The sequence below is a fragment of the Gopherus flavomarginatus genome, chromosome 1, assembly GCF_025201925.1.
Source record: "Gopherus flavomarginatus isolate rGopFla2 chromosome 1, rGopFla2.mat.asm, whole genome shotgun sequence".
Taxonomy (NCBI): domain Eukaryota; kingdom Metazoa; phylum Chordata; order Testudines; family Testudinidae; genus Gopherus; species Gopherus flavomarginatus.
In genome coordinates, this window is record NC_066617.1 from 219,700,332 (window position 1) to 219,714,295 (window position 13,964).

A 13,964-nucleotide genomic window follows, 5' to 3' on the forward strand; every position below is an offset into this window, starting at 1 on the left:
CTTATATGTATACATTTATTTGAGGAAAGTGTGAAAAGTGATGTTATCCCAGTGACTCTAGAAGCTTCCTTAATTTTGAGGGCTAGAGTGGGAAAACAGTTTGCATGGTAATCTGGAGAGAGTGAGGTCACTTTAGGCAGACTGGTCTTGTTGGTGGTTTGTAGCATTGATTGATGAAGGCCCTTGAATATATGGTAATAGCCATGGTAGAGAATAGGATAGAAAATGTGATCCCTTAAAAAAAAAAAAGATTATTATGCTACATTAGTAGTGCAAAGAACTCACTGTTATGATGTGGTTTGTATAGTTTTGGAACCATTTTTATAAAATAATGTAGCTTAGAGGGGTTGAGGTTTTTTGAATGTGGTAGTAATAACTATACATAATGGCCCCAGTCTGGTGATTGATAGCACACAGACACAGCACTCTGCTTGCATACTATCAGTTGCCCTGGAATCAGGTACTTACATAGTACTCTACACTGCAAAGCACTTTACATACAGTAATCCTCCAGCCTACCCAGCACCTTGATCTAATGTAAGTGTTTAATGCACTAACATTACAGATAAGAAAATTCAGACGCAAACACATGAGAGAAAAGTTACCTAGCTAAGGCTGGAAAGAGTATCAGAGACATGATTAGAAATATGTCTCCTTTCTCTCTAGGGTTATTGTTACAGCATTTTTCATTCACCTTCACAAATTTAATCCTTTTGAATGAGTGAACTTTTTACAACAATCATGCTCATTTACTGAAGATGCAGAAGTAGATTAAAATGTAATTCTGTTTGAAGAATTTAGAGATAAATACTCCCCTCCATGTTCTACTGTGTCTTAAACATTACGTTTCTCAGGGTCCATGACAAGCTCTTTCTGCATTGTATCATAGTCAGGAACAAATCTGTGGCCCCTGTCAACGTGAATGAGTGAGTAAAGCAATTACAACAGTGAGATTTTTATTTGGCAGGACCAACACTACACATAAGAAAAATATAACTCACCAAATTATTAAAAAAGACTAGGTCTTAGTTGTGTAATCTTTTAAACTTTTGTTTAGGACTGCTCTCCTATTATTTAATGAATAGTTATTAGAATAGCTGTCTTTTCCTCAGTTTCAATTCTGGGATAAATGTCTAGGGTTAAAACATATTGAATGAACTGGAGCTATTGGCCATGTGGAAAAAGTGTGTGTGTGTGTGTGTGTGTGTGTATAAAAATCCACTCACACAGAAACACAGCACATATATGATGGTGATACCCATGTGATAAAATAACAGGATTGTGGTAGACTGCATTTATCATGCATTTGATTGTGTCATCTGCTTTCTACTCATGAATCCATCTCTACTGGGACTTAACTTTCAGTATTCCAAACTTTGAGCAGTTTAAACAACTACAATTTAATAATGATAATCAGTCAGCAACAAAGATGTTATCTATTCCTAAATGTGGAATTTCCTGTTCCCATAACTACAACAATAAAAACAGCAACACTGGCCCAGGTGCAGAATAGGCAATAGTCCGGCCTCTGTGGGTAGTATGTTTACTGGCCAGTGTCATGCAACCCTACCAAGCTAGATCTCTCCTCTTCAATTAAGCAAACTCACTTTTTTCTAGCTCTGGAAAGTATTGAGAAATCAGATTCTGAAGTTGGATAATTTTCAAGTATAGGAAAATTTTTGAAGTCATTTTTAGAAACATTGGGGTTTTTTAAAGGTATTCTATTTTTTTCTTTCTCCTGTAGAGTCCTGTATACTTTGACTCAAGGTAGCTAAATTATTTTGCTTAGTACAAACCATTCGTCATTCAGGGCTAGATAGTGACTTGGACTATGTGTCTATGCAGGGAAGTAAGAGGAAATAAGAATGGTCCCAGCACCTATGCATGGTCTACCTGAAGCTTGGGGCTGGGCACTCAGAAGGTGTGGGTGCGGTATACTCATTTACTGCTCCTTGCAACGTGTAGGCAGGGAATAAGCAGATAAGGGGTAGAATCTTGGGTCCATCTTTCCTACTTTCTGGTCAGTACAGCTGAGCCAAAATGTAAATGTTTTCATTTCTTTTGGTACAGGCCAGCAACAACTTACTATGTTGTTCTCCCCAATCCTTCCATCAGAATGACCCTCCCCTCTCCAGAGCAAGAAGGAAGCAGAGTAGGAATTGTTACCAGAGCACTGTCTGAGTTAAAATGCCTCCAAGCACTATTCCAGGAGTGATGAAGTTTATGCCCTCTTGCTTAGTTTTGGACTTAGTCACGACATTGTGCACACAGAACATAATGTTATGCTACTCTAAAACACTCATAAGACCCTTTAGTATATGTGTAATGTTCAGAACAAGTCATGGTGTCACATTGTATGAAGGTCTTACTGGCTTTTGTTTGGGATTACCTAAACAACTCGCTTGTGGCTTCATTAGCAAAATGATGGCCATCCCAAATTCCTGCTCATAAAACTTGATAAAACACACAAGTACCTATTACATACATGTAACAAACATGAAATTGGTCTGTCCTCTTTGTCATAACATATTCCCAGATTTGGACCTTAGCGTCCAAAATATGAGTGTTAGCATGAAAACCTCCAAGCTTAGTTACCAGCTTGGACCTGGTAAAGCTGCCACCACCCAAAAAATTAGAGTGTTTTGGGGCACTCTGGTCCCCCCCAAAAAACCTTCCCTGGGGACCCCAAGACCCAAATTCCTTGAGTCTCACAATAAAGGGGAATAAACCATTTCCCTTCCCCCCTCCAGGTGTTCCCTCCCTGGGTTCCTGGAGAGATATACAGAAGCAAGCTCCGTGAATCTAAACAGAGGGACTCCACCCTCCCTATTTCCAGTCCTAGAAAACACAAGTACCGAGAGAGAGCTAATCTCTCCTCTTCCTCTCTCACCCAGAGGGTATGCAAAGTCAGGCTAGTAAATCTAACACACAGAGATTTTCTTTTCCCCCTGACTTCTTCCTCCCACCAATTCCCTGGTGAGCTGCAAGTCAATTCCCTGGAGTCCCCCACTAAAGAAAAACTCCAACAGGTCTTAAAAAGAAAGCTTTATATAAAAAGAAAGAAAAATACATAAAAATGGTCTCTCTGTATTAAGGTGACAAATACAGGGTCAATTGCTTAAAAGAAATATGAATAAACAGCTTTATTCAAAAAGAACACACTTCAAAACACTCCAGCACGTACACACATGTAAATACAAAAGAAAAACAAACAATAACCCCTATTGTTTTATGATCTTTGTACTCACAACTTGGAAACAGAAGATTAGAAAGCACGAGACAGAAAAATCCTTCCCATAGCCGAGAGGGACAGACACAAGACAAGAACAAAGAACTCACACCCAAAACTTCCCTCCACCTAGATTTGAAAAAGTCTTGTTTCCTGATTGGTCCTCTGGTCAGGTGTTTCAGGTTACTCCTTTCCAGGTGAAAGAGACATTAACCCTTAGCTATCTGTTTATGACACTCTTCAAGAAGGTTAAGGAGCTATTTTTCCTTTCTCATCCTTGTCTGGGTATGATAAGTTATTGTCCCTCCTGTTAATACAAAATAGTTCCTGTTTCTGAATTTGTGGTGTTGGGCAGCTCCACAATATGCAGAAAACTGTATACATGCAATGATACTATACCTGAACATGAAAAATAAGCAAACATGCAGTAGGAAAAGACCTCCCACTCTTTTAAAGTAACAGTGCTGCCGACATCTCGTGTTCCTTCATGTAGGAAATGCTACCTCTTTTAACAAATATTTACCAAATGAATAATATGCATACTTTCCTGTTCTAGAGAAAATTAGAAGACTTGAGTGCTGACTGGACGGCAGTAAACCATTTAATTCAAGCACTAAAGGGAAAGCCAGCTTCAGGAGCACCAGGACTTATCCCTTCTGGTTTCCGTAAGTGCTTCAGTATTGATACATTTTAAATGGGTTTACACATGTAAATAAAAAAGTAGAACTGTGTTGTGAAAATTCAGGCTGAGATTTTTAAAGCTGACCCCAAGGGATTTGGACACCAGCAGTGTGGTATAAAACAAGAGACATGCTGGTTTTGAGTTTGGTTCATTTTTCACAGTTTTGTTTTTATATTGTATAATGTGTCCCAGCTGCTAAGTTAACACAGCCTGGCTTACCATTGGCTTTTAAAAATATTACTTTTTATAAGCATTCTAGGAATTAGAGTGACTTTGGAAATTTCCATTTCATTGTCCTGGAAATGCTTTTAATGCTTTCAGTGTCATAGGCTGTCAGGGCCGTAGCAACAAAGAACGTGGCCCCCTCCGAACATATGTCCGGGGCCCCTTACAATGCAGAAACTGGAATGCGGTATTTATTTTATACAATATACAGGGTTCATATTATGTATACATAGGCCTACAGTGTACATGTATTCCGTATTTACGCAAAGCGCTTCTTTCGAGCCTTGTTCTCCGCAAATTGGTTAATCAATGCGTCATAGTCCAGAGATCTGGCAATCTTGTTTTCGATTGAGATAACTGCAAGCGCAGAAAGCCTGTCATCTGTCATGGTTGAGCGCAGGATATTCTTGATCAGTTTCATTCTGCTGAAGCTCCTTTCAGCACCAGCGACAGTAACTGGTGTGGTCAGAAGAATTCTGATGCAAATGCAAAGATTCGGATATATCTTCTGAAGGCTGTTCTTGTATATGTACGTTAAAAAATTGTTTGCTGTGACAAGTCCTCTCTCTTTCTCAATGACATAAATAAAACGATTCAATTCCATTATGAGTTCGTTGGCATCAATGTCTCCCATTTTTCTTTCAAAATTTTTGCTGTGATTCTCCAGTTCATTTTCTCTGTGACACTGCTTCAGGCTGTTAGTGTTGTACAGAAATCCAAACAACTTATACCACTCCACGAGTTGGTCAAATCGCAACGAAACAGAAGATATGGCCTGATCAGTGAGAACAAGAAAGAACTGCGACTTGAATTTTTCTTCGGCAGAAAGACGACTTGAATCATCAGCACATTCGTAATCAAACATTCTCTTCTTACATCGCACCCTGGTTTCTGGAAACACCTGCTCAATACCCGTATGCTCTGCTATTTCACGTGCATTTGTGACCACAGAGTTATATCCTGTATATTGATAGTCTTCCAAAAACTTCATTGTAGCACCGACTTCTGCCTGCAGTACGTCAATTGACACATCTGGTGACTGAATTAATTTGCTGGTTTTATTGACGTGAAATAGTATATCATACCACATGTACACAGTCAGAATAAAAGGCCACGTAGTAACATGGTCTAAAAGCGCACCGGCTTCTGTTGCTGTATTGCCATCTTTCTTTTCGAGCGCATATTCTCGCAAAGATGACAAAGCATTGCACAATTCTTCAAGGTGATAACGCAATGGCTTCAGAGCATCAATTCTCGACTCCCAACGAGCATCCAATAACCCTTTAACAGATATTGGCATATGTTCTTGAAGTATATCCCAATGTGAAGGTGAAGAAGAAAAGATAACGTATATTCTGTTAATCAGACCGAAAAAGTCAATGGCATATTTCGATGACTTTGCCGCATCTGAGATCACAAGATTCCAAGTGTGAGCTCCACATGGTACATACAAGGCACGGTCATTTATTTCTAGCATGCGGGCTTGAACTCCTTTATTCTTTCCTCTCATATTTGCGCCATTATCATAAGCTTGGCCTCTCATGTCAGCAATGTCTATTCCTAAGTTGTTTGCCTTTTCAAGAAACGCTTCCAATAAGCCCTCGCCAGTTGTATCATGAACGTTAAGAAAACCAACAAATGCTTCACGAATATTGACACCATCTTCACCGTTGCATTCAACAAAGCGTAACACCACAGACATCTGTTCTTCATGTGACACGTCGGGAGTACAGTCCAAAATAACTGAATAATATTTTGCTTTTTTAAGCTGCGCTATGTTGGCCTCTTGAATGTTACTGGCAACAAGTTGAATCAACTTGTTTTGGATCTGTGGACTGAGGTACTGAACATGTGTCTCTGCCTTCTTAATCCTCTGTAAAAGTTCGCTGAGGACAGTATCATACTTTGCAAGCAATTCAAACAGTCCCAAAAAGTTGCCATTCGAAGGATCGCCAAGCTTTTCATTACTTCCTCGAAATGCCAAGTTTCTTTCGGACAAGAAAATAATGACATCAACCATGCGTTTGACAACATTTCTCCAGAAATCTCTTTCTTTCAGAAAAGCCTGCAATTCGAGTTGGTCAATAGATGTATGGTTTACTATGCCTGACCGAAGGTCAAACCATTTCACCATACAGTCTTGATGACCTTTGCCTGTTTCATGCTGCTGAAGTGTTTTTGACAGTGCTTTCCAAGCAGATGTTCCACGATATAGCAGTATGTTGCCAGTGCCAAATAATTTACAACAATAACAAAAAATGTCATCTTTCTGAACTGAGTACATTAACCATGAACGTCTTATTTTTTCACCATTTGCCATGGTTCGATAGAAATGAGTACTTATGAACCTCCGTTTTTCCTCGTTAAATGGAAATTCGTAACTTTCATTCTGCTGCGGTGGGCCACGTGCAACAATGTCACACACTTGCCTGTCCGATATTATAGACGGCCAATCTCCTGGATCATCAGTCAGTGGTTCAGATTCAGATACTTCTTTCCCGGCAGCAGCTGGAATATCTGTCACAGTTTGTTTGGTAGAACAACTGGCTTCACCTTTGACCTCACTTGAAGCACATCTGGATACTTCTGGATACGATTCGTCGCTGCTAGCGCTGTCCGTTTCATGTGCCTGTACCTGTACGTTGGATTGCAGCGCAAAATACATTGACAACTTTGGAATTTTCTCAAGTTCCTTCTCGGCATCTTTTGCTGCCTTTCGTTTACTAGCTCCGCTCTTATACATTCTCTTAGACATCACAAAGCACGCTTCTGCATTGGAAACGATAAAAAACTAAACAACTAAATTAATAACATTTATCCGCCCACCGCCATTATGAACGCAAATACACATTCTTTGAATGGGGCCAACTAAAATTCGAAACTGACCGACAGACAACTGATGTAGCCAATAGCATTATGATGTATCATAATGACTTCACGGTTTTGTCAGTAAAACTGACATGGATTGTGCAATAGCATCAATAAATGTCACTTACCTAATTATACCTTACATTTTTTTTGCCACTTTTAGGGGCCCCCTTGCGGGGCCCCCTCCAGTCGGAGGGTACAGAGGGCGCTCGCTACGCCTCTGTAGGCTGGTAAAGAGGATCATGCAGTAATGGGAGGGATTCATGGTGCAGTCAGAAGAAGGAAGATCTGAGTTGTTATCTACGTTTTGTTTTTGTTTTATTTATTTTCTGAGTATTCTCTTTACACTAGCCTTTTTTTGTGGATAATGTGTATCAAAAGCAGATAGTAGAGAAGCCCATGACCCCTAGCAGTAGCCATGATTTTCTAGCATATTAAAGCAGAAAAGCCTGATGTGCAGGAAAGTAAACAACTCCATCTTCTAAAGAGAACAAAAAACATGTGACTTGATTTTTCAGGATTGAACCTAGTAAGATCAAGAGACAGTCCTGACTCCACCAGAACATGGTCATTGGTACATCAGTTAAAACAGTGCAGACATCTCTTTCATGACACTTAGGCCTTGGCTACGCTGGTGCTTTACAGCTCTGCAACTTTCTCGCTCAGGGGTGTGAAAAAAACACCCCCCTGAGCGTTGCAAGATACAGTGCTGTAAAACGCCAGTGTAAACAGTGCTGCAGCGCTGGAAGTGCGGCTCCCAGCACTGCAAGCTAAACCCCATCAGGATGTGGAATACATGCAGCGCTGGGACCACATTTGCTGCCGCGGCAGCGCTTTGAAGTTTCAAGTGTAGCCATACCCTTAGAAACTTACTAATTCAGAATTGTCACCTAGTTCAGTCAGGGCTCTGGTGAAGAACTTTCCAATTTCATTATAAGAAGTAAACACCACTAATGGTTTAAAAATGACTCTATGACACAAGGAAAGTGCCTTACATTGATTTTGTAGTGAGTTGTGAGGCAAGCCAGAGAATCTCATTTAATGACATCGTAGAACTGCATATGCTGTCTAAACATTTTTTTTTTTGCCATGCTGGGCCACTAAACTTGCTGTGTCAGGTTTTGCATTCAGCTGGTTTTATCAGATTCATTTATTTTGAGTTGTAAATTTGTTGTTATAACGGTAATGGAAAGAACAAGAAAAGAAAGGATGTCACAGAAGTTCAGATCCCTACACTAACTCATTATCTTTAACCTCAGAATTGCAAAATTATGTATGTTCCTTACTTGCAGATGTATAATGTGAATTACCAGCACTTCTCAGTTAAAGGAGATGAAAACATAAATACATAAAATGAAGGTATTGGAGTTTGATAAAGGATTGGGCAAGAACTAAGACTGAGTTTCTTTCCAGTGCCAAGAGCACCTATTTGAGATTATTTATTGTAATGCCACCATTTTAACTGTAATATCAGTTTTAACTGTCATTTGCCTATTTCATGTGAAAATTCAGGTGATGGGATTCAGTTAGCTGTTCATGCCATTTAGCAAGTCCTTTGAAGTCACAAAGAAAACATGGGTGAAGCCCATCTTGGCAAAGACAGAAAACGACATATTTTCATAAAACTTCTTGTTCTGTATGTACTTCTGAAAATTTTTGAGAATAAAGCCATGTTTCTCATGTACTATATTATTACAACTAATAAACTCTCTACGTTTCTATTTAAATCCAGCTCGCAGTCTCAGTGGTTTGAGCATTGGCCTGCTAAACCCAGGGTTGTGAGTTCAATCCTTGAGGGGGCCATTTAGGGAACTGGGGTAAAAAATCTGTCTGGGAATTGGTCCTGCTTTGAGCAGGGGGTTGGACTAGATGACCTCCTGAGGTCCCTTCCAACCCTATGATTCTAACACCCTGCTTAGAAGGGCTCTAAGTTGGTCAAGAACTGAACTGTACTTTTATCCAGCATAATGGTACAGCTGTTCAGTAACTGCAGCCAGCTATTTTGGTTCCATCCTCACAGACTGCCTGCCTTCTGACCGCATTTTACTTCTTAGTACTTCTCTTACTCTGTATCTAAGTTTATGAGGAAACTGTATTTTAAGACCATATTAAAATATGATTCTGAATAAATTGGGCAAAACTGTTAGAACCATTGTTAAAACACCTTTCTTTAGATACTACCTGTGCTACAATTTTTGCTGTGCTAGGCTCATCCACACTGGCTCTTTAAACAAAATTAGATTCCAATTTATCAAAACTCTGTTTCAACCCAATTTTCAAACACTGTACTCTTGCATGTATAGTTGGGTAAGCATACATCTTTTGAAGCTAGTGCCCATCCTTATGATTTTCCTTTATATTGCATACTAATAATTAAAAAAAATCTGCAAAATGTGTTGATAGTTCCATACAGTTTCAACTAGCATAAAACACCAAGCATGATATCCTAGCCCTGGTGAGGTCAATGGGAGTTTGCTATTGAATTAGTGGGTACAGGATTTGCCACTATATTTTCAGGTGAAAGAAAGAAAAACTTGCATATGAAAACTGACCTCCAGAGGGGGGAAAAAACCAAAGAATATATTCACTGTTGCACAGAGTGTTAACCACTACTGTACAAAGAGGCCTTAGTCACCCAGAAAACTAGATGAACTGTAAAAGTGGAGCCCAGAATTAAGGACGGCACTCCATTGTGGTTTGAAAAAGACTCTGTGAAGCAGTTGCAATACTTCTTGTTGATTATTATGTACTGTAGAGACTTGTGTGACAGCCAGAATGTAATGCTGTTCACATCTATGTCAGATCAGAGAACAAAAAAAAAAAAATAGCTGGCCTTGCTACATGTCAAGTGTCACTCTGTCTAGTCTACTTACAGGGTTTTTGCCAGGGGGCCCTTAGTAAACATACCATCTTGTGCATCTCTCCTTGAGAGATGGTGTGGTGGGGGTAGGGAACAGGATAGAATTAGGTTTATAATTCTGTGGGTATGTGTGTAAGTGTTCCTTGGACACAGAGAAGGTACTACAAAGGTTGCTAATATCCCACTGGGCCAGTATGCCTTCAGGCATAATGAATAGAAGACTACTTTTCCAGGTAGGAAAATGTACTTAGCTGTAGGGTATGTCAGACACCTCAGCTAAACTTGACTTCCCTGGGAAGAAGATTCAAAAGGCAAATTGTGCCCACTATCCATTAATAGTTGGAACATGAAATTATATGAACATCATTTACCACACACCTCTGTGCCTTACATAGCCAGTAGTATGAAAAATACTATAAACAGAGAGGAAAAATGCAGTGGTTGTGTAATGTGCTAATGCACCATGGAGACAAATTTCAATATCTTTAAACACATTAATACATCATCATAAAAATTTTAAATAGTATCTTTATACACATTAATACATTCATTCAAAAGTGCTACATTTGTATAATTGTAGATATACTATATAAGGTAAGGTGTGTGTTTGTTAGCATGTTACACTGAGGTTTGTAACACAATTTCAGTGTCCTGTTTTCTTGCACTCATAGCTTTCATCCTTGTTAGATAATATTTTCCATGATTCATTTACATCCGGTGTGGATTTATTTTAGTAAGTTTGTTCAAAATTCCTTTGATCACATTTTTGTTAAGTAAGGACATCTGAAATTACAATTCCTTAAAACATTTTTTTAAAATCACACTTTGTCCGAGCTACAGCAAATTTTTAAAGGCAATGGAACATTGAAAACATAAATATCACACTTCTGTCTGAAAATGTTTTGGCTGACATTTTTACAAGTTATGCCTATAATTACTGTAATTAAAATTATTTTTCTCTTTCAATGTAGTTGGCTTAATTCATGCATTTGACACCTTGTATGCAGTTTCACTTTTCCACTGAATATTTAGTCAAGCAGTTTGTTTCTGTGGGGATTTTAACAGGAAAAAAGCAAGCAAGAAAAAGTAAGAATGTTATTTTTTAAAACCACAAATTAGTAGCAGGAATACTTAGGATCAGGTATAATACTGAAATTACTTTTAACTCATTATTTTAAAATTAACTAGGTTTTGAGTTGGTGTCCCTTTAAAATTTTACATGTTAACAGCTCTTAATTAAGATCATTGCTTTTGATGCACCTCAGTTGCACACATACAAAATGGGAAATGACTCTCTAGGAAGGAATTCTGCAGAAAGAGGTCTGGGGGTCATACTGGATCAAAAGCTAAATATGAGTCAACAGTGTAACACTGAAAAAAAACACAAACATCATTCTGGGATGTATTAGTGGTAGTGTTGTAAGCAAGCCATGGGAAGTAATTTTTCTGCTCTACTTGCACTGATTAGGCCTCAACTGGAGTATTGTGTCCAGCTCTAGGCGCCATATTTCAGAAAGATGTGGACAAACAGCAGAAAGTCCGGAGAAAAGCAACAAAAATGATTAAAGGTCTCAAAAACCTGAATCATGAAGGAAGATTGAAAAAACTGTGCTTGTTTAGTCTGGAGAAGAGAAGATTGAGAGGGGACAGAACAGTTTTCAAGTATACTAAAGGTTGTTACAAGGAGGAGGGTGAATTGGTCTTGTTAACTTCTGAGGATAGAACAAAAAGCAGTGGGCTAAAATTTCAATTTCAATTTAAATGAGCAGTTTTGGTTGGACATTAGGAAAAACTTCCTGTCAATGTCAAAGTTCCTTCCCCACTCTGAACTTTAGGGTACAGATGTGGGGACCTGCATGGACACTTCTAAGCTTAATTACCAGCTTAGATCTGGTATCGCTGCCACCACCCCCAAGCACTACTTTTCTTCCCTGGGTAGTCTTGAGACTTCACCAATTTCCTGGTGAACACAGATCCAAACACCTTGGATCTTAAAACAAGGAGAAATTAACCATGCCCATTCCTTTCTCCCACCAACTCTTGGTGGATCCAGATCCAACCCCCTTGGATCTAAAAACAAGGAAAACCTCAATCAGGTATTAAGAAAAAGGCTTTTAATTAAAGAAAAGAAAGGTAAAAGAAAACCCTCTGGGAGAGATTAGCATACCAGCTACTCTCACAGACAATAGAGTCCAAACACAGAGGATGTTCCCCTGGGCAAAAATCTTAATACACACAAGAATACCCAAATTTGATAATTCCCTTAATGGTACCAAGACAAGTTACAAAGAAAATAAACATAAGCCTATTTATCTCTTTCTAAAACTTACTACTCTGATAAGAGGCTGGTTCCTTGATCTTTTTCACTCTGGCTGAAAGTGACTAAACAAAGAAAAACTTCCCTCCTTCCTTTTGAAACATCTTGTTCCCCCATTGGTTCCTCTGGTCAGGTGTCAGCTAGGCTAGGTGAACTCCTTAACCCTTTACAGGTAAAAGAGGCATTAACCCTTAACTATCTGTTTGACACACTGAAAAAAAACCATAAACATCATTCTGGGATGTATTAGTGGTAGTGTTGTAAACAAGCCATGGGAAGTAATTCTTCTGCTCTACTTGCACTGATTAGGCCTCAATTGGAGTATTGTGTCCAGCTCTGGGCGCCACATTTCAGAAAGATGTGGACAAACAGCAGAAAGTCCAGAGAAAAGCAACAAAAATGATTAAAGGTCTCAAAAACCTGAATCATGAAGGAAGATTGAAAACACTGTGCTTGTTTAGTCTGGAGAAGAGAAGACTGAGAGGGGACATAACAGTTTTCAAGTATACTAAAGGTTGTTACAAGGAGGAGGGTGAATTGGTCTTGTTAACCTCTAAGGATAGGACAAAAAGCAATGGGCTTAAATTTCAATTTCAATTTAAATGAGCAGTTTTGGTTGGACTTTAAGAAATACTTCCTGTCAGGATGGTTAAGTACTGGAATAACTTGCCTAAGGAGGTTGTCGAATCTCCATCATTGGAATTTTTAAGAGCAGGTTAGACAAACACCTGTCAGAGATGGTCTAGAGATAATAGTTTGTCCTGCCATGAGTGCAGGGGACTGGACTTGATGACTCTCAAGGTCCCTTCCAGTCCTAAGATTCTATAATAGGTTTGAAAAAAGAGGTTTTCATTTGAAAAACAAAAACCTTAGGCTTATCTTAAAAGTATGCAGTACTGTACAAAATGTAATGGGGACTAGAAGTGTACAGTTGGGAAAAAAACACTACAACATACATGTCCGGTTTAGGAAGTGTTAACATTTAACGTAACTGTTTGATGTGATGTTGTAGCTGTGTTGGTGCCAAGATATTAGAGAGGTAAGGTAGGTGGGGTAACATGTTTTACTGACCTGACTTCTGTTTGTGAAAGACACATGCTCTTGAACCACACAATGCTCTTCTTGAGGTCTGGAAAAGATACTCAGAGGATCACAGCCAAATACAAGATGGAACAGATTGTTTAGCATAAAGTAGTTACCACGTATTGTAAGAGACCAGTCAAGGCGAAGTGGCCAGTGAACACCTCTGCAGTCATAGGACAAAAAGGGGGTATTAATGGGTTACAGATGGTTGTAATAAACCATAAATTCAGTGTTTTTATTAAGACTGTGATATTTAATATCTAGTGTAGATATGAATTTAAACTCCCAGGTGTTAACTGGCCACTTGTCTCTTGAATGTGTGCAGGGTTTTGTTTTTGTTTTTCTGTTTTTTTTTGAGAATGAGGACTCAGAGTTCAGATATGGAGTGATTGTTTTATGAAAAGTGTTTGCGCACAGATGATGTGATATTGTGTGAGCTCATTTGAGAGCATAGTGATTGTCTTGTTTTACATGCATAGTTGTTGTTGGAGGCATTTAGTGCACTGGATGAGGTACACCCCATGCAATATTTAGTACAGTTAAAAGTGTGTGAAATCTGCAGATATATTGTACAGGTCTTAATAGAAATGTTGTACATGTGTCCTCAAACATGTGGACTCATTGGAAGGTTCTTTTTTTCTTGTTTTTAGTCCTTCCTTTCCTTTTTTGAATATAGAAAACTAAATGGAAAAAATGAATA

General features: G+C 38.8%; 1 protein-coding gene across 11 annotated transcripts in view; it reads left to right on the top strand.

Annotated features, from left to right (window-relative positions):
* DMD (dystrophin) overlaps window positions 1–13,964 on the top strand; it is a 2,125,007-nt gene that overhangs the window by 1,524,374 nt on the left and 586,669 nt on the right. For all 11 annotated transcript variants that reach the window (XM_050936430.1, XM_050936437.1, XM_050936440.1 and 8 more), the window contains one exon: window positions 3,786–3,894. In XM_050936430.1, coding sequence (XP_050792387.1) covers window positions 3,786–3,894 — 109 coding nt within the window. The remainder of the gene's footprint in view (window positions 1–3,785; window positions 3,895–13,964) is intronic.